Source organism: Lissotriton helveticus, chromosome 5_1 (assembly GCF_964261635.1).
Source record: "Lissotriton helveticus chromosome 5_1, aLisHel1.1, whole genome shotgun sequence".
NCBI lineage: Eukaryota > Metazoa > Chordata > Amphibia > Caudata > Salamandridae > Lissotriton > Lissotriton helveticus.
The window spans coordinates 765,051,595-765,075,285 of NC_136065.1; the positions used below are offsets into that span (position 1 = coordinate 765,051,595).

The window sequence follows — 23,691 nt, forward strand, 5'->3', positions numbered from 1 at the left end:
GATTTCGTATTTTGTATTTATTTTTTCTTTGCAATTAAAATTTGGCTTCAACTAAATTTGCAGGTATGTGGTGTTGCTGTAATGGGTGGGCGTATGATAAGTTCTTTTATAGAATTATCAGCTAGATGTCGGTTTTAGTCTTACTTTTTCAGCAACCCGGGTGCAACACTGGTTTGTTGTAATTATTTGGAATATTCGCTAGTTTCTCCAGCTTTCATGTCATGTGAATATTGGTCTACTGTCTAGAGATTATGATCACATTCATATTTAAACACTGACATGGTGGACTTGGATTAACACTGACTAGGCACTTTAAAATTCCGAAAGATGTTTTGGTTTATTAAGGTACAATTGTATTTAAAGGTCATCGGAATTGGTCTGTTGTTCCATTTATGTACATGTAAACATGTTTTCTTTGCGTTTTTACAGCTATGCCCCCGACAAAGAGACGATAGTCCCGAAATACTTTGGGCTGTTTTTTTAATTCTATTTTTGTTTGTTGCAATGACATGAATATGGTGTTGTTTTTCAGATAATCAATGTTGACATTCAGTGTATATACTTATTGGTGATAACGCAATATTATTGTGGATTGAAATTATTCAAGTTTTGTATTAAAATCATGTGAGAAATGTTAAACCACTTGATTGTGATTTTGTTAAATATATGTATACCCTTTATGTAGTGCGCACCTCTGTCCAGTTACCCAGTAGGCTGCTGGCCAAGTTTTTCTTGTAACCACAGTGTGAGGTAACCGCAGAGAGGTACAGCACACAGATCAAAAGAATTATGTTTATTACGGGTTGTATTAGAATTATGTAGGTGTGCATGATCTACACCAAATTCCAACTTTCTAAAAGTGGCCTTTTCAACCCAAATTTAACAGCCTCAGTGAGATACAATGAAGACAGTTCTCATACAGAATCCTGGGACGTTAAGCGAGGGGTGAAACAGGGATGTATTTTGCCCCCTGTTTTGTTTACCTTATATATTAATAATCTGGGGGCTGCACTCCAAACGACTAGCAAAGACATTCCTAGAGCAGGCGCTAAACTCATCCCTGCTCTCTTATATGCTAATGATGCAGTTTTACTTCCAAGGACACCAATGACTCTGCAAAGACCCATATAATGTTGTCTGGCAAAACAAAGCACGACAATTGTATGCTCTTATGCACAGGTGGAGAACTGATAAATGTTCTACATTTCCATGTTTGGGTATCTTATTTGACGAAAAAGGTTTTTGGGTAGCTCAGCGAACACTAAAAAAAACCACTCTGTCTAGATCAGCAGGAGAGATAATGGAATTTACCAGGTGAATGGGGAGCAAATCACTACGCCCATTACTGAAGGTCTATAAAGAGAAAAATATACCAATGGCTACATATGGCAGGAAGGTATGGGGCTATAAGCAGGTTGGTGATCTGCAGGTGGCTGAAGATAAATAACTCCAAACTATTATCTGATTATCTGTACCCCCCAGCAACCCATCTTTTATGGTGCATGAAGAACTAGGACAGAGCCACATCTCTGACCATATAGCAGTGGCGCCTTTAATATTCTGGCTAAAAATATGGTCTAGCCCCACATCTACGGTGTTTTAGAAGACTGTATGAGACTCACAGGGTGGCTGACATTCCTTGGCTGGGTTACATCTCACAGCAGCTGGCAAATGTAGGGTGCCCCGAGCTTTTTACACATCCAAGACAATGCACCGTGGTGAGTTGAAAGAAATTAAAGTCATATTTTAGCCAAAAGGATGGTGGAAAGGGAAAAAAATTAGCTTAAAAAACCCACGATAAGACAATACATAATCTTAAGTCCTGGGTCTTTAGAACCATTCTGGTCTTATATTAAAAATCTACACCACCATTTTCTTTTAATGCGATTTAGGTTCAATTGCATTCACTAGTGCCTCAAAGTTCCTAAGGGTTTTACGAAGCCTGGGGCTTCAAAACCCTTACCTTGTGATGATTTCTCAGACCAAGATCTCCTACACTTTATGTTCTTCTGTGGATTTTATAATGATCTTTGGTCAAGATACCGTTTACCATTTTTAAAACAATGTAAATTTGCACAAGTAAGGGCAGCCCTGATACATCTGCAAATGTTGTCCTCACCTTTGAAATGTTTCAGGGTTGCGAGTTTCTTAACTGGAGCCCAATGTCCCTAGAATTTTTATATTTTAGTGGACATTGTTTTTAATAAGTTGTTAGTACTGTAACAGAAGGCACTTTATCCAGGTCTAAGAAGGTGTAGTAGTTTTGACAAGTAGTAGTTTTTTTAAATATTTGTATTAAAATTAATAAACAAACAATAGAAGAGTGTCAAATGCTATAAATGTAAGCACGACCACACATGGGGAGCACGACAACGGCTTCAGTTAAGACGTTTTTCAATGGTTGAAAGGAAGCCCTCACTCACCACCTAGTGATGACATGCTTCATCATTGGGCCCACCAAAGAGACCGAGTGTCTCTTCGGTGTGCTGCGACGCCAGATCTACTGCGGAGCGGGTTGGTGAGTTTAGGCAATGTTGTGCGGAGGGAAGGTAACTAGTGAGTGTTGGGTGGTAAAAAACCAGTCCGTAGTGTGTCAAAATTATAACTTTATTAGAATGATCACTAGGGACAGACTTAAAATTATGTGTCTGGAAATTGCGTCCACAGTCTATGGAGTGGGAATTTCTTAGGTATCAGTCGACATGTTTCAGCCACGAAACGGTGTGATTTTACCTGGCATTCATCAGGACATTTGTGAAATAAACCCTGGTGGGAATGGACGCGCTAAGGCCCACCCCAACCATGGGACGTGAAAGTGAAAATTATTAAAAAAGTGAAAAAGTGCAAAAATAATTAGGGAGAAAAATTGGTTCTACCTAATAACTCCTGGTTTAGGAGGCTTCCGACTTGAGCGTTTCTGCACCTGTGAATATAAAGGACAAGACGTACAGGTATAACAAAACATACATTCAGTTATAATGTTAAGCACTGTATATCGGTAGTGCTCCAACACGGGATTCCAGAGGCAGGGGTGATGAGAATACTGGTATCGTTATCACCACCACAGTCCCCGGGTTCTTAAATGATACATGATGGGTAGTGCTGTGTGCTATTCGTGCAAAATAAAATTAAGGGTAATTAAAATAAGGCAGGAGGTATTGCACCTTGTGTCTATCAATTAAAAGTGCAGGCACAGCCGTGCTCGCAAGTTCACAATTTCAAAATAAACATATCTCACTTTTCTGGTGTTCAAAGTTCGCGCCATAGGTCTCAGGAGGGGGGTGGGAACGTAATTGGCACACCCTACGGTTTGTCTAAACAAAGGAAAAAGCAGTACGATTAATCGTTTGGCGTTTTTAGGAATACTTAGCTCGATTGTCGCAAAATGGATGGTGGGTGAACTCTACTCACGCCCTCGACGTTCGGCACCCGCTTGGCACCTATGTCTACCCTCAATTAAAATTAATATACACTAGGGCTTTGCAAATGTATACGTTTTTACTATTTTACCTTTGGGATGTGGAATTTTGGTTTTATAGTCATTATTGGCCTAATAAAGTTTTATTTTACATTGAAGAGGATTTTTAATTAGAATTTCAGAGATACCAGACATAGAGGGGCCGATTCCGATTCGGTAAAATCCCTTTACAAATAGGCGTACGGAGCATATTTCCCGTACGAATCGTACCCGTAAACGTCCCCATACGTACGATGAAGTAAGATTCGGATCCAAAGCAGATCTCGCACTGAAACCGTATGACAAAAAAATACGTGCGATTTGTATCCGGAACACGCAGTACGCGATGTCTGTATGTAATTAAGCAGCAGTTTCCGGCCCAGCAAGTACGATTCGTCTCTGCGACACTCCGTGCGACCGTTTTTCTACGGGAGCTCAAAACGTCTGGAAAAGCAGAGTCCGACCCGAACCGCATCCCCGTACGTGACGTACACGCCATGAATGCCGGGTTACGGTGCGTACACACGCCATGAATGCCGGGGTACGGTGTGTACATGGGGAACGGTGCGTATACACGCCATGAATGCCGGGGTACGGTGCGTTACACACGCTTGCATATGGCTCCATTACAATAGTGATACGACTCGCTCATGCGTGACTTTTTCCGTACAAATCGCATTCTGATTCCCCGGTCTGGATCGTACTTGTCGGGTTGTACAGCATGTTTACGATTCGTATGGTTCACTTTGAGGGTCCGTGTTGTATGGATTTTCCCTTGCTATTCGTACGGTTCGCAACGATTCGGTCGTATATTCTTCCTATGAATTGTACAACGAGAGTCGGACGGTAATTGGACGAGTCGTACGGAAAGGGCTCTGGATACGATTTGGTCGTACGGATTAGTTTACCGTATCGGAATCAGCCCCAGAATGTTCACCTGTTCCCAATTAAAAGTTAGCACTTTTTAATTAGTAATTGGGCAACCCAATGTTTTCCTATGGAACAGGTAGGCATCACCGTAATGAAAAATGACTGTAGGAATTTTTGTACCAGGACATGTAATACTTAAAAAGATGGGGAAATTATTGTTGAAAGCCAAAAGAGCTGATCAGGCTTGGCTGGCACCTTCGAAAGACTTGCCTGTGCAACTCATGTGGAATTTCAGGCAGACGTTTGAACTGACATCCCGGGCTGAGCATGTTTGTGACGATAAGTTTGAACCTGTCACGCACTGTCTGGGTTTGGTGATGAGTCAGCTTGTGGAATCTTTAAATAACGTAAGACTGTCTATGAAAAAGGGAGTTACTTGGTAATTGGTCGTTCTGTGACTCTCAGCTCGAACTTACAAATAAATATCCACAATTGAATATTGAACTTGTGCACATTTCCTTGCTTTAAGAAATTATAATGTCCAATCTTTTCATTACAATGAACAAGACCCTATGGGCTACCTAGGGCCTTCATAAGCAGTTACCTATATGTAATAAATGGAAAGTTTAAGGATTGGCAAGGAGGTTATATTGTCAAGTTGAATTGGCAGTTTAAAATTGCATTCAGGCTGCGATGGCAGGCCTCAGACAGGGTTTAAGGAGATACTTAAATGGGTGGCACAATAAGTGCTGCAAGGCCTCTAGTAGCACTCAATTTATAGGCCCTGGGTATATGGTATATCACCCTACAAGAGACTTATAAGTAAATTAAATATGCCACTCAGGTATGATACAATTTTACCATGTTTATGGGAGTGAGCACAAGCACTTTAGCACTGGCTAGAAGTGATAAAGTGCACAGAGTCCTAAGACCAACAAAAACTGCAAAAGCGGACATCAAAAGGCAAAATGTTTGGGGTGACCCTACAGAGAGGGGAGCCATAAACTAGGCCTCAGCAGAATTTCGATTATGCCGGAGTAATCTAAATATTTCTGCATTACTCTTCCCCACAGCATTACTGATAATTACACAATTGCGTAATTAAAAGTAATTTTGGGGGGAAAATCCTACAGACAAGATCACATTTAGTGACCTTGCTTAATGTCCTGCTACATTTAGCGCTGTTTCTTACAGCAAAATATATCCTTGTGCTCATTTTGGAGGCGATGATACATTTTGCGGTAATAGATAGTGCTAAAAGCCGGTAGTAAGTTGGAGGAAAATCCGCCCCAGGAGTACATTTAACAATGCCTGAGCCACTGCTCATTCTTGCTAACTGTGTTCTGTTGCAAATAGCACAATTTATTAGCGCAAAATTCCTCCTTACATAATAAACGCAGAAGAACGCTACTAGTGTAATTCCAGTGTAATCTCATGAAATTCATAGGAAATTCTGCATGATTTCACTCAAAGGAATTACATGAGTTATGCCGATCCGTAGGACCAACACAAGAAGACAAAATAAAGCTCATGGAAGCAGACAAATAAAAAGCAAGCAAATGAGAGTGACAATGGAGACAGTCACTCGCAGAAACGGTCGCTCCCATCACCTCCCCCTCCTGTTGGTATCGTATGCGTTTCTGCCTCTCTCCTGGAAAGCTTTCTGTGCAGCGCTAGAATTGAAATTGATTGATTGTGGGCAGCGCTTGTGTCGTACTACTGGCGCTATTATCCTAATTGATTGTGGGCAGCGTTCGTGTCGTACTACTGATACTAGTATTGAAACTGACCTGCACAGCGCTCGTGACCTAGGCGCTTTAGTGCCACTGCAATTGCTTTATAATTTACATTGTGTGCGTAAATTAAGCTCTTGGTGCCTAAGTATTTGTTTACTGGTTTGTGTTCAGCCATTTTGTTGTGACCCCTTGCAGACCCTCCCTGCACCTAGATCCCGCCTCCCAGCTGACCCTCCCACCCACAGAGGTAGAGTTTGTGCTCACCCTCGTGAAGAGCTGTGTCCGTCCTGCTCCTCGCAGAAACAGTCGCTCCCATCACCTCCCCCTCCTGTTGGTATCGTATGCGTTTCTGCCTCTCTCCTGGAAAGCTTTCTGTGCAGCGCTAGAATTGAAATTGATTGATTGTGGGCAGCGCTTGTGTCGTACTACTGGCGCTATTATCCTAATTGATTGTTGGCAGCGTTCGTGTCGTACTACTGATACTAGTATTGAAACTGACCTACACAGCGCTCGTGACCTAGGCGCTTTAGTGCCACTGCAATTGCTTTATAATTTACATTGTGTGCGTAAATTAAGCTCTTGGTGCCTAAGTATTTGTTTACTGGTTTGTGTTCAGCCATTTTGTTGTGACCCCTTGCAGACCCTCCCTGCACCTAGATCCCGCCTCCCAGCTGACCCTCCCACGCTCCGCCCCCATCCACTCTCCATTTAAGGCAGATGTCCCAACGCGCAGCGTCCACGCGCCGAAGGTGCGCCAAAGGTAAGCCCGTCTACGCCCGTCCGCGCCTGGACCGCGCCCAGCGCCCGTCCCCCTGCCCTATGCCGCTCCCAACCCCCCAGAGTCACTTATGATGCCGCTACTCTCCTCGCCCTCAACGCCGGACGCACCCCACTTTGCTGCGAAGCTACCCCAGGACGTACCCACGGCCCATTCTCCTGCCTCTCCTGTAAGTTCAACTGCTTCAGAACCCTCACCAAACACACTTCCTCCACACTCAGCTCCGAACCCAACGACTTGAAATGCATCCTACTGAACACCCGCTCGGTCCACAGACACGCAACCGAACTCTGGGACCTAATCGACACTGCGTCACCTGACATCGCCTTCCTCACTGAAACATGGATGAATGCATCTTCTGCCCCCGACATCGCCATAGCCATACCGGACACTTACAAGATCATTCGAAAAGACCGCACCGATCAAACTGGAGGAGGCATCGCCATCGTCCATAGAAACACCATCAAAATTACAACCAGCTCTGACGACAATCTTGCAACCGCCGAACACCTCCACTTTCAGATCCACACCGACCCCAGGACCACCCTCAGAGGAACCCTCATCTACAGGCCCCCAGGCACCCGATCTCAATTCAGCGACGACATCACTGACTTCGTCAGCCCGCACGCCCTCGCCTCCGAGAACTACATTCTTCTAGGAGACCTCAACTACCACCTTGACAACATTCTCGACAACAACACCACCACCCTTCTGGACAACCTGTCCAATCTCGGACTCAAACAACTTGTTGACACCCCCACTCACACAGCCGGACACATGCTCGACCCTATCTTCACCTCCAGCAAGCACATCTCCTTCGATCACACTACAGCTCTCCACTGGACGGATCACAGCTGTGTTCACTTCAGCTACAAAACAACCCTGACCCACAACCGTCCACAACCCATCCCCCGAAGAAAATGGAACAAAATCACCACCGACCAACTCCTCGCATCACTCAGCCAAAACACTCCCACCCTAACAACGGACCCAGACCAAGCGGCCACAAACCTCAGGCAATGGATTACCCACAGTGCGGACGAACTAGCACCCCTGAAAAAACACCAGTTAAAATCATTCAGCAAAAGGGCTCCCTGGTTCAATGATGACCTTAAAAAATCCAAGAAGACATGCCGCACCCTGGAGAAGATTTGGAGAAAAGAACCAACCTCAGACAACATGGCCTCCCTCAAGACAGCCACCTGCAAACACCACCAACTGATTCGATCCGCCAAGAAATCAGCACTTAAGGACCGTCTCGACAACAATTCTCATAACAACAAGGAACTCTTCAATATCGTCAAAGAATTCACCAACCCTCCCGCAGCATCCAACGACATCACTAACTCCCAAGACCTCTGTGATGCGCTATCCTCCTTCTTCTACAACAAAATTGCCGACATCCACAACAGCTTCAAGAATATTCCCAATGACCAACTCACCCCACCCCCTTCTGATCCCACCCCTCCAACCAACTACCTCAACTCCTGGAACCCAATCACCATTGAAGATACCATTCGCCTCATGAACTCAATCCACTCTGGCTCACCTTCTGACCCCTGTCCCCACTACATCTTCAACAAAGCTGACTCCATCATCGCTCCCCAACTCCGCGATGTCATCAACTGCTCCTTCAACTCCGCCACCTTTCCATAAATATGGAAACACGCCGAACTCAGCGCCCTTCTGAAAAAACCAACTGCAGACCCATCAGAACTGAAAAACTACCGACCCATTTCCCTCCTCCCTTTCCCGGCCAAAGTCATTGAGAAAGCCGTCAACAGCCAACTCGCAGCCTTCCTTGAATCCAACAACTCCCTTGATCCCTCACAGAACGGCTTTCGAGCCAAACACAGCACCGAAACCGCCCTCATTGCGGCGACCGACGACATCCGAGCACTCCTGGACAACGGTGAAACAGTGGCCCTCATTCTACTTGACCTCTCCGCCGCCTTCGACACTGTCTGTCACAACACCCTCATACAACGCCTCAACAACATCGGCATACAAGGAAAATCCTTGGACTGGATCATCTCGTTCCTAGCCGGGAGAACCCAGAGAGTCCGACTCCCCCCTTTCTACTCAGAGTCCACCGAAGTCATCTGCGGCGTACCTCAAGGCTCCTCACTCAGTCCCACCCTCTTCAACGTCTACATGAGTCCCCTCGCCTCCATCGCATGTCAACACAACCTCAACATCATCTCCTACGCCGACGACACCCAGCTAATCCTTTCCCTCACCAAAGACCCCAACACCGCCAAAAACAACCTCCACGAAGGTATGAAAGAAGTAGCCGAATGGATGAAACAGAGCCGCTTAAAACTCAACTCAGACAAAACGGAGGTGCTCATCCTTGGATCCTCCCCCTCAGCTTGGGACGACTCCTGGTGGCCTTCCGCTTTGGGATCAGCGCCCACACCCACAGACCATGCACGTAACCTTGGCTTCATTCTAGACTCCTCTCTCTCAATGTCCAGACAAGTCAACGCCGTATCGTCCTCCTGCTTCAACGTCCTTCGCATTCTCAAAAAGATCTTCCGCTGGATCCCCCTCGAAACAAGAAAGACTGTCACCCATGCACTGGTCACGAGTCGACTGGACTATGGCAACACACTCTACGCCGGAATTACAACAAAATTGCAGAAAAAGCTCCAGCGCATCCAAAACGCATCAGCGAGACTCATATTAGACATCCCGCGCCAAGAGCACATCACCGGTCACTTAAAAAACCTCCACTGGCTTCCCGTCAACAAAAGAATTACTTTCCGCCTTCTTACCCACGCACACAAGGCCCTTTATAATCTAGGACCCGAATGCCTCAACACCCGACTGTCCTTCTACTATCCCACCCGCCAACTAAGATCATCCAATCAAGCCCTCGCCGCAGTCCCGCGCATCCGAAAAACCACCATGGGTGGCAGATCCTTCTCCTTCCTGGCTGCCAAGACCTGGAACTCACTCCCCACCCACCTCCGCCTTACTCAGAATCACATCTCCTTCAGAAAAGAACTGAAAACTTGGCTATTCGATAAACAGTGAACCCCTCCCTCTAGCGCCTTGAGACCCTCTGGGTGAGTAGTGCGCTTAATAAATGCCTGAACTTGAACTTGAACTTGAACTAAGCAATGAGCAGGCTCTAAGCCCAATGTAAGCTCACAACATGTCCTTCTACAGACAGCGCATGTGCTGCCTTATGCAAGACCAAAAAAAACATTTGAAAGATTTTTTCAAATGACTTAGGGAAAACAAAAGTTACAGGTGATGTACAAATGTGTTTCCCATTCATACTCCCAGGGGAATGTTTTGCCAACAATACTCTGAAACGTGTACATATTTTTCATATTTGGAATGCAGCTAGAGCGCAATGTTTAGGCCTTATAGGGCAAGAGATCTCTAAGCTTACGGTGGAGTTGCCACCCTGGGAGCGTCATGATAGGATGAAGGAAATGCAGAGAAGGCAAGCTGTTGTTTTGCCTAAGTTTGACATTTTTTTTTCTTTTTCAAAATCAAGCTCCCAAACCAGTACTTTGCTTTTTAAAGAATCAATCAGGGGGTTTGCCCTGCTGTTCAAACCCATTAAAAGAGTTTCCTGCGAGGGAACTATGTTTTACATTGCAGTCCTGGGCAGGAAAGTCTAGTGATGATTAAACACTATAACCTAGTGGCCAGTGATGGGTAAGCCACATGGTCAAAGGATTGTGCCAATGAAGCTAATTGAGACACTACAGGCAGAAAACCTGGTTCCTCCTCCACGGAAAGGGCATCCATGATTTTGGTGCAGTGAACTGGCAATCCATGGTGATTTACCCACCACCCAAAACTCTAAATGACATCCTATTTCTTTTAGAAACTTTTATCGATGTTTTACAAATACAGAGGTAGTAGTGTTTCCCTAAAAGGGAAAAGAACCGCACAATCAAACAATCAAAATTTTCGACAACAATAGTAATACAGTGTGAGTCAATAGAAATAATATTCTTCAATTCTCACTGGGGTGCTAGTTTGGCTCTAATGCACCTACTACCCTGAGATGCTATTAACACAGCAGTGACCTGGTGTGTATACAAACGAATTGAAGAGAAAGAGCACATATCCAGCTCACCCTCCAGTATTCCAATATTCCCAAGTTTTGGGTTAATAAATTGGCTTCAGACCACAAATACAAGTCTGTCCCTTGAACAATGTTGCCACTCAGTGAAGATCATTCAATGTTCCAAGTTGAACGAGATGAACACAGTCCACACTGTGTGGTTTCTTCAATTTGATGTCATTTTATTTCCTCATAGTTGTTACATAGATCATAAAAGACTGCCACTATGCCAACAAGTGTTTTGTTCCCCTTAGACTTTATCAAGGCGATTGGCAAAACTCTTGTTGTCCTACTGTTCATCAAATACCAGAATTTTCTTGTGCTTCTGGTTATACAAAATCCACAGCCTTCTCTTAAGAGTGTTCTCCAATATCTTCAAAAAGCACCAGCAATCGATGCCCCAAGTAGATGTCCTTAATAATACGCTAATTAATGATCAATGATAAACACCACCCGCTTCTGCAAAGGGTGGAGCACCCCGCATACAACTTTATTCGGTGTTGTAACTCTCAGAATAAAAAAGAAAATACGTGTCATATCAGTTGTCTAGTCAATAAAGAAGAAAAAAAGAGACGGGCACATCTTTTACTCTCATCTGCTCATTCTTCAAATGCACTCAGTTTATTATCCATGGCAAGGCAAAAATGCTGAGAGCAAATGACCAAAGAGTCATAATAGCTGGCAGATTACCTTCAAACACCCTGCAGTCATCCCTCTCTACGACTGAAATAGAAAACAAGGAATGTGTACCTGGCCTTCCTAGGGCAAGCTGGGCAAAAGGGATTATTTGGCCTACCTCCAAGCCTTTACCACTTGCTATGGAGCTGAGTCCATTTAGTAAAATCTGTTCCCCCAACCATGCTAATTATGTACCTTACATAAAGGCAAAGAAGCAATGTTAATGTGGACATTTCTCCTCACACACATAATGATCAAGGGATACAAGCAGCTGCCATTAGTACCAGTTTGCTATCTGTGTGGTAGGAGGTGGATAGGGAGGCTCTGTACTTCCTCACATGAGCAGAAGGCTGGGAGCCTCCCATTGAAATTGACAGAATGTCAGCTTTACTAGTGTTCCAAAGTTTTTGGGAGACAAGGACTGGTTCTAGCTGACCTAGTCTTTCTCCATTCCCATTAAAATGAGCCTTTGAAACGCATTCCTCCATCTTCTAGGGCTTTACATAACCTGTGTTCTTTCAGGGAAATGCTAAAAAAACATATGTTCAGTATTATTAAAACTAAGGGGCCTATTAGGTTGGCGGGTGGACCTAGTGGTGCTGGGACTGGCCACCAGTGGTGCGGCGGTCCTGCACCGGCAACTAGGATGCCACGGTGGCGGTGGCATGCCTCATCCACAACATTGTGGTGAGACGTGCTCACAGCACCACACAGCACCACCCGCCACAATGCTGTGGCTGCACTGTGTGCATTTGTATGCACAATGTGGCAGGCACTGCGCGGTGCCTGCCTCGTTGTGCATGCAAATGCTGGGAGTACCATAGGTACCCCCCATGTGCACCCCTCAAACTCCAATACCCTGGGGGCCCACTACAGGCCCCCGCATGCAGTAACCACATGCCTTTCCATGGCGTCGTATACAAAAGGAGGGTTGGGCTTTTTCACAGTAAGGCCAAGCCTGGAACTTAACAAAACAACTACACTTGCCAGTACTGCAATGTTTTAATTTTTTGTAATTATAACAAGAAGAACAGAAATGAAATCAGTTCTTCGAACTAATGTTTTTTTTGATTTAATCTATTTATTTTTTTGATACAAAGTCACTTGAAATTATTTGAGCGGCAACTTTATGCTTTTTGTAAAAATTAAGAATTTGAATGAACAGGAGAAAGGAAAGAAAAGAATCCTATTAATAGTATTTACATTCACTTAGGGTTGGCATACAAAAACAAGTGTGAACTCATATCACCTCAGTCATACTCATGCATACTTTGTGGGAACAGTGTAGTGGAAACGGGGAGGGTGGGAGGAGAAGGACATAAATCAAAAATTGATGATAAGAACAAAACTATGATTTGACAAACGGTTAATAGCCTTTGAATATATTTACAGAAGAACCTTGGCTACTTTATACATACGGCCATCTGAAATATACAATAAGACCTCGAGAGGCACTTTTACATTCCAAACAAAAGAAGCCTGTGGACCGGATTGTGTGTGTCTCCACATACTGCCCTTCGTCAAATTGGCTAAAAAAACAGATAAAAAACAACTGGCACTTAGTCCAAGAATTGGACGAAAAATTGAATGACACCCCACTCTTTGCTTTCAAAAGAGACAAGAGCATTGCAAACCAAGTGGTACGAGCTGCCCTACCAAAAGAGCGGAGTATAACATTACGTGACTATGTTAATTTGCCCCCGTTAAAAGGCCACCATAAGTGCGGAACTTGCATATGCTGCAATTCAACCATAGAAGGAGATTTATTCAACCATAAAGGAGTCTTCTGGAAGCATGAAAGCTTCACAAACTGCAAATCCAAAAATGTTATTTATGCGATTTTGTGTCCGTGTAGAAAAATCTATATCGGAAAAACTAGCCAAGACGTAAGACATCGAATATCTCAACACAAATCTAGGATCAGAAAAAATGTACAATCAGCTCCCCTTGTGAACCACTGGCACATACATACACATACAGAACAAGAACTACAATGGACCATTATCTCAAAGGTCGATCAGGATGCTAGGGGAGGAGATCTGGAAGCAAAATTGTCAAAACGGGAAGCAATGCTAATCATCAAATTTAACACGGCCATAGACGGACTGAATGAACTGTCAGAGATTTTCAATCTGTAGCAAAACAAATCCCTCCAGGCTTTTAATAAGCACAGGATTGCGACAGAATGTATAATATCAGAGACAAGATGCATTTGTTAGAAAGGTTCTGTCCAGCCTAATCCAATCACTCTCATCCATTAAGGCGCTTAACAAGATGCCATACTCTCATTAATTAACGTCGACCCCGGTCAAACAATTTTTAATGAGCCGACCCGACATTCAGAATCACCGCTAAACTACATATCCCAGAATTCTTTCAACTCTAAATAACGCGAGACCAACAGCGGGAATCACATCGCCATTCAATGCGGAAGTATATGGAGAAAGACGAACGCCAAGCCTGTTGAGCAAAGACGCCAGGTAAATCTATTTCACTAAAGCAAGTAATTTGAGAACAAAGAGAAAACAACTATGCGTAAGTCGGACAGAAATCTTTCCAACCGATCACTTTTAAAACACCATGCCACTGAATAGACGGCTAGCGACCAGATAGATCTAGATACGTGACCATGGCTAACGACTTATGAAGATTGAACCATCACGTCCCCCACGGGCTAACCGGCCTACCTATTATCTATCTTACAGATTAAACCAAGACGTTCCACGCTCCAAGCAAATTGAAAGAAAATATTTCCAAGACAACGAAGGTAGGATATTGTGCTTTCGTCAGACTGGTGAATAAATACAGAGAGGTAAACTGATATCAACAAACAGCGCTTTTTTACATTTTAGACTTCCAGACTCCCCCTGATCGGAAAGTCAAGCTTCCACAAAAGTAATAACCTGCCACTGGATACAAGAACGTTAAAGTAAGAGCCATGCCCACCTTACAGTGAGCGTCCGTACAAACTTTTAGGCAGACCACCCCAGATTCATTCACTTACTCTACTCTTTACGATTTTTTCAGAGTATGATTGTTGTTACTTTACGACAGAGGATGTGATCAACAAAGGTAAGAGAGCAACGTCCCCGGTCTGTAGATAAAAAGGTTACTAGTTTGCTTCGGTAAACACTAAGTCAAGTCCCCCCATTATGTCTTACAGAACCAAATTGAGGTCCTGAAGAGAGTTCCCCCCCAAGGAACTCGAAACGCGTCGACCACACCGTGCTAGGCCAATCTGTGTAAAAAACGGAAAACAGAATTTGTAAATTATTGTATATTTCAGATGGCCGTTTGTATAAAGTAGCCAAGGTTCTTCTGTAAATATATTCAAAGGCTATTAACCGTTTGTCAAATCATAGTTTTGTTCTGATCATCAATTTTTGATTTATGTCCTTCTCCTCCCACCCTTCCCGTTTCCACTACACTGTTCCCACAAAGTATGCATGAGTATGACTGAGGTGATATGAGTTCACACTTGTTTTTGTATGCCAACCCTAAGTGAATGTAAATACTATTAATAGGATTCTTTTCTTTCCTTTCTCCTGTTCATTCAAATTCTTAATTTTTACAAAAAGCATAAAGTTGCCGCTCAAATAATTTCGAGTGACTTTGTATCAAAAAAATAAATAGATTAAATCAAAAAACCATTAGTTCAAAGAACTGATTTCATTTCTGTTCTTCTTGTTATAATTACAAAAAATTAAAACATTGCAGTATTTCCATGGCGTCAGCACTGCCATGGAAAGGCACATCACTGCTTGTATTGTAATATGGATGGTGGTGTCTTGCAGACACAACCATCATATACATCCCCTTTTAACCGGGGTCTCCACCGCCATACTAATGTGGCAGGGGGAAATGGAAGGCGGGCGGAGGAGAATGTTGGGCGGATCGCCACTGCCATGTGGGCGTTGGCGATCTGCCCGACATTCTAATAGACCCCTAAGTCCACATTTGTATGTTTTCTTGCTTGCCTTCTCCATTAACCTATTTAGTTTCTGCATAAAGTACACTATTACTTGTTAGATCAATTTGCACGATAGTTAGAAATTGCATAAATAACAAGCACTGGCAAACCCAATAGGTCTGGCATTGTCCAACAGCCTTTTGGCAATTTTTGTTTAGTTTTGTAAAGGGTTTAGAAAACCTTCATTGTTCGGGAATCTGCTGGGCATTCGTCAATCTAGAAGAATCACATTGATGAAAGGGAAAATATTTTAGGTCTCCAAAAAGCACAAAGAAAATAAATAAAAAATCAAGAAAAATCAAGAAAAAATCAAGAAAGCAAGAAAGCTAGAGAATAAGGAAGAAAAGAAGGAAGAAAGAAAAAAGAAAAAAGAAAAAAAGAAAAAAGAAGATGGGGAAAAAACAAAAGGAAAAGAAACAAAAGAAACAAACTAACAAACAAAGGAAAAGGAAAGAAAGACAAAGGAAAAGAAAGAAAAGGAAAAGAAGGAATGAAGGAAATAAAAAATGTAAGAGAGAAAGAAGGCAAGGAAGAAGGAAAGAAAGAAAGAAATCCAGAAAAAATGTTTTACAAGTGCTGCAAATAAAAAAGGATAAATGCTGGTTTTCAATCTGGTTAAAGTTTAATAAAGAACCATTGGTGCACTTCAGTCCCGAGTAAACATGTCCTAAAGAATTGTCTGCTTGTGAACTGCTTGCATAGTAAAACAAGAATAACTTAAAACAGAACAGGTTCACATGGAGGCTGTTAAATACCAGCAGTCACATAAACCATGCACACTGTAAATTGAATTTACAACAGGATTGGCAACAGAAAGGAACTGATAAAAATTGGAATGTGGCCTTTGCTAACATTTGATATAAAAAAGAGTAGTTCATTTTATAATAAAAAAATTTGAAACAGGGATGGAGAAAAAACAATTATCAAAACAAACATACATTGACAACAGTGAAAATATATATTAAACATACAGAAATATCTTGTTTCTCAATGTATCAGATCCATCTTCTTTAGATTAAGCCTATGAGTATGTCACATGCAAAGGGTTCAAAACTCAAATCAGAAAAATTTACAGTAACTACAACAAAAATAATGGATTTGGCGTCGGCATTTCGGTCTCCATCGTGTCTAATCAGTGAGACCATCTTGAGGACAAAGGAGAGTTTTGTGTGATTTCTTGACCCCCTTAGTAGAATAATTTATAAGAAGATTCAAATTCTCAGTGGAGCAGTCTTCAATTAGTTCATAAGATCGAGCAATAGATATAAACCAATTTGCCTCTCGACGCAAAGAGGAGGAATAAGTAACTTGTTTTAAAAAAGTCGAGGCATCCATGATAAGCTCATAGTGAAAGATCTAAGCAAACTAGAAAACATTTTGTTCATTTTTCTGTACCCCCATTTACATTTTTTTAATATAAATTGAACTATTTTTTATTCACTCGCTGCCTGAATTTGTTTTGTTTTATTATTTGTTTTATTTCTTTTCCTCCTTGACCTGATTTGAGGTATCCTATTCAGTGTCATTAGATGTCACAATGATTAAGACATAGTCATTTTGAATCATTATTTTTGAATGAATATCTTGTTTGCAACTTTACCTTTTTACTTTATTACCAAAGCCTCCAAGGAACGTTTGGGTTGCCCGTTTTTCTTGCTACACATTTTGTATAAAGCATCCTGCTTTCATCTCAGGCGCTTCAAACTCAAAGGCATCACTAACATATTATACACTGGCACTGAAGGGAACTACTTTGTATGTAGATGTGTTCATTTTGAGAGAGCAAAATACAGTCACTCAAAGTGAATTTAACCACTGGCTTAAGTAGGCTGACACATTGCCCCATTTTGTATGCTGTAGTCTGCGATAGCAAAATGTGAATGATACAACAACAGACCAGTGGATGAATAGAGGAGTCTGGTAGCCGCTTTAGATAAGTATGTTTTCCATTTATTTTAGTAAAATTAAAATATCTGGGTTAGTGTCAGACCTAAAAAGGAAAGCTGTTGGGCCATAGTCCTTGTGGGAGGTGTGAAGGGGCAAACACTGCCCCACAGAGAATGATCTAAAAAAAATTGATGGTGCCTCTTTGGATGCTCTCCATCCAGCTCTGAGTAAAATATGAAAACAAAAGTAGCTCCTCAACCTTTCTGGTGAAAAATAAATGCTCTGTGACGGACTGGACTATCCTGCACAGAAAATCTAACTGTTAACAATTGAAACAATAGATCTTCTTATCATTTGTTTGCTGATAGCATACATGTAGCCTTATTTGTGTAAGCAAGTGCTGTATGGACACCTTGGTGATGAAAATGAGAGAGAAGACACCCAGCTGCAAACTCTGGCTCAAGGGATTTGGAATGCTAGAGTGTTGTATTACAGTAGCCTTCATTTTATATATATACACTCACACACAAACGACATCAGAAATTGCATCACCTCATCTGACACTACTGGTGAGAAAGCGTATCACAGGGCCCTTTACATCATCAAATACATTTAAAGTAACAATAATTTTTTGTTGTTGAAAGGATTACATGTTGTAACTAAGGTTGGGCAAAGTATTTTTTTTTCAGTTGAAGCTCAACAAAGTTCCAGAATATTGCCATTTGCTAAGTTTGCCATGTACCCGGTTTAACTTCACCTTTGCCCAAGAAAACTTATTTACCACCTTTTGTTTTGCTAAAAAATGGAAAAGGTAAAGAATTCTCAATCTATTCAATGCTGCAACATTTTCCATTGAAACTTGTGATAGAAATTATAATGCATTTGTTACTTCACACGTACTTGGTAGCAATGATCTCAATTAATTCTCGGTTTCTAGTGAATTTCCTTTAACAACACTTTTTATGGTCACTCACCATTTTTACATAGCCATCAGAATCAAGAAGCAAGTTCTCTGGTTTTAAGTCTCTATAAACGATCCCCCGGTTGTGCAGGTAATCAAAAGCTTCCAGGACGCAGCCAACGCAGAAGCGCGCTGTTGTCTCATCAAAGAAGGACCTGTGAGTTTGAAGGAAAGTACACAGCAATTAACAGCATTCATGCCAATTCAACAACTCCCCTCCATGAGCTGGAGATGAATTTATAAATGAATTGGTAATCCTTAATTCAACGGGCAGTATTGTAATGCAAGGAGTTAGAGGAGGAAAGGGTGAATGGATGGGAGAAAGTAGAAAAAGAGAAGAAAGTATGGGGTCAAAGAAATGAGGGGAAAATAAATAGGACGATCATGGACGTTGATTCACCTACATGTCGAAAGTGATATCATATGCGATTTGTCCGTAATGACAGGAAGTGCCATCATGTGAACTTTAACCCTGAATGTTTCCATGAAGTGATGTCACATGTCCTTAACCATGATAACATCACAATAAGTCTGACAATAATTGCATAATTAATATAACAACACAACACAGACAAACGTATATACATGTCATTTATTCTTTGATATGGCCGATTTATTCAATGTGAACTAAGTTTTGGCATTAATTATACCTTTGTAATAATATATTTTGACATGATCATTTTATGATATTATGATATTTTGACTTAGAATCATTTTCAAGGCGCTATCACTGTGAAGCACAGAGGTAAAGGTTTTATATGAACACATAATTGTTGGTGAATACACAATAATAAAACATGACAATTACTTGTTAAAATTGTGACTTTTGCTTCATTTTTTATTTTTGTCAGAAGAGCGCACAGCACTGCTGAATTTATTTAGCTCGGAAGCGTAATGCATAATTTGAACAGTGCTCATCAACACACTGCTTACCACCTGATCTTGCAGTGGTGGATGATGTGAGTATGTGTTATATCCAAGGCGCAAACTTAGCCAAAAGGCAACGGAGTGGTGTACGGGTCAAAGGCAGCATAAAGTCAACAAGTGATGATAGTGGTAGCTGGCTCTGGGCTGTTCATGCATCGTGATGTAGTGTTATTTAAAGAGGTGCGTCTTAAGCTCTTTCCTAAGGTGGAGCACTGATGGGGTGGTCCGGGTGGATACATTGATATGTTTACAGGTACTGAGTGCATTAATGGAAAATGACCGCTGCTCTGGTGATCTTTAAAATGGTGGGTGCTCCCATACCATTAATTACTTCTAGTATGCAAGCGCCAGCATTTTGTCATGGATGTCCAATATTTCAAGTATTACCTCTAATATATCACTTTCATTATTTGGTGACAGGTGCCTGTAATGCTAAGAATTCCTGCCAGTGCTAGTATTTTGCAATGGGTGCCTCTATAGTCCAAGAATTGCCTTCAGTATGCCAGAGTCAACAGCAAGCTCACGAGCATAACACCACATTTTTACTCATGTCCCCTTATGTACACTCACCTAATGTATTCACCTCACTCATACTCACTCTTGCTCACTCGTACTTTCTCACTTACTCACACATGTGCACTCAGTCTTACTCATTCCTTCTAAAGCTTACTCATTCTTTCTGGCTCACCTATCGTCACTCAATCATTCATTCTCACTCAGCCACTCTCACTCACATACACTTTTACTCTGACTCATACTGACCAGCTCTCCCTCGAATTCGCTATTACTTTCACACACTCATTCTCATTATAACTCATTCATTCTCACTCACAGTTACACTGATCAACTATCACCCACTCTCACTCATTCCCACAGTTAGTCTTATTCATATTCGAGCGCACTCATTCTTACTCATTCATTTTCATTCACTCTTCCACTCACTCTCACTCACTCATACTTATTTACCAACACTCAATCTTACTTATTCTCACTCAAGCTCTCTCACTCACACATACATGCTCATACATACAGACACATGTTCCCATATACACAATATCACCTGCATGCACGCACACAACATACATTTAAAAGTATTTAATTTTACTTGCCTCAGCTGCCAGCAAAAGTCCCAATCCAGCTCCTAGTGTTCAATTTTTATTCCACTAAAAATGAATAAAAGACTACTGACTATCAGTCTAATAAGAAATGGACAGAAAACAACAAGGGTTTAGCCCAAACGCCCATAAGGGCGTGCTATGCCTGTGTTCATGGCAATCATTTTGCAATTCTGAGGCCATGGGTCACAAAGGGTAAGCCAGGGATCACCCCTAAATGACAACCATGAGCACAATGTGTGAGTGAAGGCATTACATACCTATCAGTTCCATAAAACTGATGTCTCTTTATCAGAGTTAGGACAAAAAATCTTCTGATGCGGGTATACAACAAAACAATGTTGAGCAGTTGAACACACATATATCTGCCAATAACAAACAAGCATTGGCATTATCAACAAGCCTGACTTTGACTGGAATCCTAATTTGCTTGTTTCCCCTGTTACTAGCATTCTTAATTATTATTTTATCACTGTAATAAAGAAACATGTTGGGCATCTTTGAACGTTAAGCTAAGACTAAAATATCAAAAAAACGCATTGAAAGATGTCCGGCCACATCAGTGCACGTATGTAGAAGCATGGATGGTGACTTGAAGGCTGACGGAATGTTCCTCTATGTAATATGTATTTGTATGCATTTTTTAAAGATACCACTTTGGAAATGTCAAACCTAAAAAAGGCAGTGGAAAAGTATTGTTTGTGCAAATCAGATAAATCCCCCTATGGCATTGGAAAGCAATAAGACCACCTGTGAAACAAAAAGAACCCAACTGCTCATAAAGGGCGTTTTTGTCTATCTGTTTTAAATGTGCAGCACTTGGGATTTTGATGCAATTGCTGCTTGATAGGGGGTATTTACTGAGATAAACCTTTAATGTTGACAACTAGAGGGGCCTATTAATGTTATGCTGTCTTGGACTTACATATCATTGTTAGGCTTTATTCACCAGGAGACTCACAATTATTGAAGGAGATGTAATATAATGTTTAAATATCTGGCTTCTAAATCACAAAGGTGGAGTTCTTTTAATGAACCACCCTACCCCCTACTTTCAAAAAAGCAAGAACGAAGATAAAATCCAATTGTCTGTCATTAAATCCTGTAGAGGATAACTACTATTGCCATATAAAAGAACAGGAAGTACCAAACTTCTTTTTTGTATGCCCGGTGCCTTCATGGAAGCTGTGATCTTTAACCTAGCTTTTCCAATTTCTTTAACAACATTTATCACAGGATCATAAACAGGCAATGCCCCTGGCCATGATTTCTCACCATTTGATTCCATATGAAGAAAAGACTATGATACCTGGAAGCAGGTCAGCCTAGGCCATCTTTGACCACCAACAAATTGAGAAACAAACTATTGTCACTGATGAGCACCCCTTTCCAAAACCATTGAGCCCTGATACAGGCAAGCTCTACTTTACCCACATGTACTCACCAGAGAGCAATTATCCATCTATAACCAATCTGCCTCTAAACGGAAACTGCAACAACTTGGGCAATCACAGGGTTTCCAACATATAGGTGACAGATTTATGTAGCACTATTTCCCAAAAAGTCAGTCATTCCCTGCCATGGTTCTACTCACATTGTGGACAAGCAAATGGCAAGTAATACTTTGTTTGTGCCCTTTCTTAAACACCAGATATGGTGCCAGGATGTGCAATCTGCTAATTCCCCTTCTACTCCTTGCTCTCACTGAGACAGAGTTCTTCACAGAAGTATCTACAACACACGTAGGAGACCAGGGGGCATATTATCAAGAAAGGCGATAAATTTATCGCCGCTTTAGCGGCAGGAAACTGCCGCTAAAGCTGCGATAATGGCCTTGATAATATGCCCTTGTGAATTCCAAAAGCAACCCAGGTTAACACCAGAACCTGGGCTGCTATGGGAATTCACAAGGACATATTATCAAGGCCATTATCGCCACTTTAGCAGCAGTTTCCTGCCGCTAAAGCTGTGATAATTTTATCGCCTTTCTTGATAATATGCCCCCAGGCTCACCTGGAAAGAAATTGGTCAAACATTCCTTGTGTTTCCTAAGATCTCCTAACCCTAGAGGTTTTTCTCATGTCCTTCTTTACTGAAACCCTGGGGAGTAGGATTAGGCTATCCCTAAATTGCACTGTCAAAAATTGACAAAGGCTAAACTTGACAACAATAATAATAATGGCTTGTTTACCGACAATGGTCATCAGCCGAAGTAAAAGGGCTCTCACTGTGAAAGACTCTGGACCAAATCGAATAACACATATAGCCGAAGCATCACATTGCAACCAAGACTTACTTAGCAACTTCAGAGAGTTAGTGGCCGCAAAACATGCACAAAGCACCATCTTATTCTTGCCTGAAGAATGCAATGAACTGATATCATGCTTCCAAAAACAAATTTCTCTTCGCAAAAACCTTATCTGCATTAACACCAAGCAATGGTTACTGTGCCATGCAGCCTGTGTTTTGTGTAGTATCTCTTCAAATAACCTTGCCGCAACCACAAACCTCAGCTTGGATTTTAACCTCCAAAAAAGGATTAAGCCCCCCTCCTGTCACAACCACCTTTACTGTCTTCATAAGTTTATCCATCTCCCCTAGTAAATGCCCCCTCCCAAAACCAAGCAAGCAACAGTCACACAACTTCTGGTAAACAAATGCCAATCTAGGTATTTAGTCAAAGTATTGACCAAAGTCCAATCAATATCCCTAACATAGAAAATATGTCAGAAATGCTGGTAACTGCCCAACCATAGGTAAACTTGAAATTCACTAATCCGCTCATAATTTTCAGTCTGGTGCCACCCCAACAAAGCAGAGTTGTACAGTTGGAGTAGCAGAGCATAGGTAAAGAACCTCTGCAGCACTGTGCTAGAGATTCAAGTTAGGAAGTTCCACTAGCACAGAAAGATTATCAGATTTTCAAGATGTAGCAAAAAGAGTACAGGCAGGGTACATGAAAAGAGATCATTGTGTGCAGATGTGATGAAGATAGATCTATGCATCAGGTCTATCGCTGTCCAGGTCTGGTCCCACAAACCAGATTGGAAAGGGTTGAGGTGGACCTGTGATTAGAAGCTGGTGGGCAAACCTGTTGATCATTACGGCCCAGACTTACTATAATTTTATGGAGGAGTTCCGCCACTTTTGTGATGCAGCTCCACCGCAAAACCTTATATCTGAATTTACTAAGCCTTGCAAAGTCTGATTCAAATACCTTTG

At 41.9% G+C, this 23,691-nt stretch overlaps 1 protein-coding gene across 2 annotated transcripts in view; it reads right to left on the minus strand.

Annotated features, from left to right (window-relative positions):
• The window catches only part of LOC144753369 (cGMP-dependent protein kinase 2-like), a 1,794,633-nt gene that overhangs the window by 434,479 nt on the left and 1,336,463 nt on the right, over positions 1-23,691 (minus strand). For both annotated transcript variants that reach the window (XM_078641085.1, XM_078641086.1), the window contains one exon: positions 18,441-18,582. In XM_078641085.1, coding sequence (XP_078497211.1) covers positions 18,441-18,582 — 142 coding nt within the window. The remainder of the gene's footprint in view (positions 1-18,440; positions 18,583-23,691) is intronic.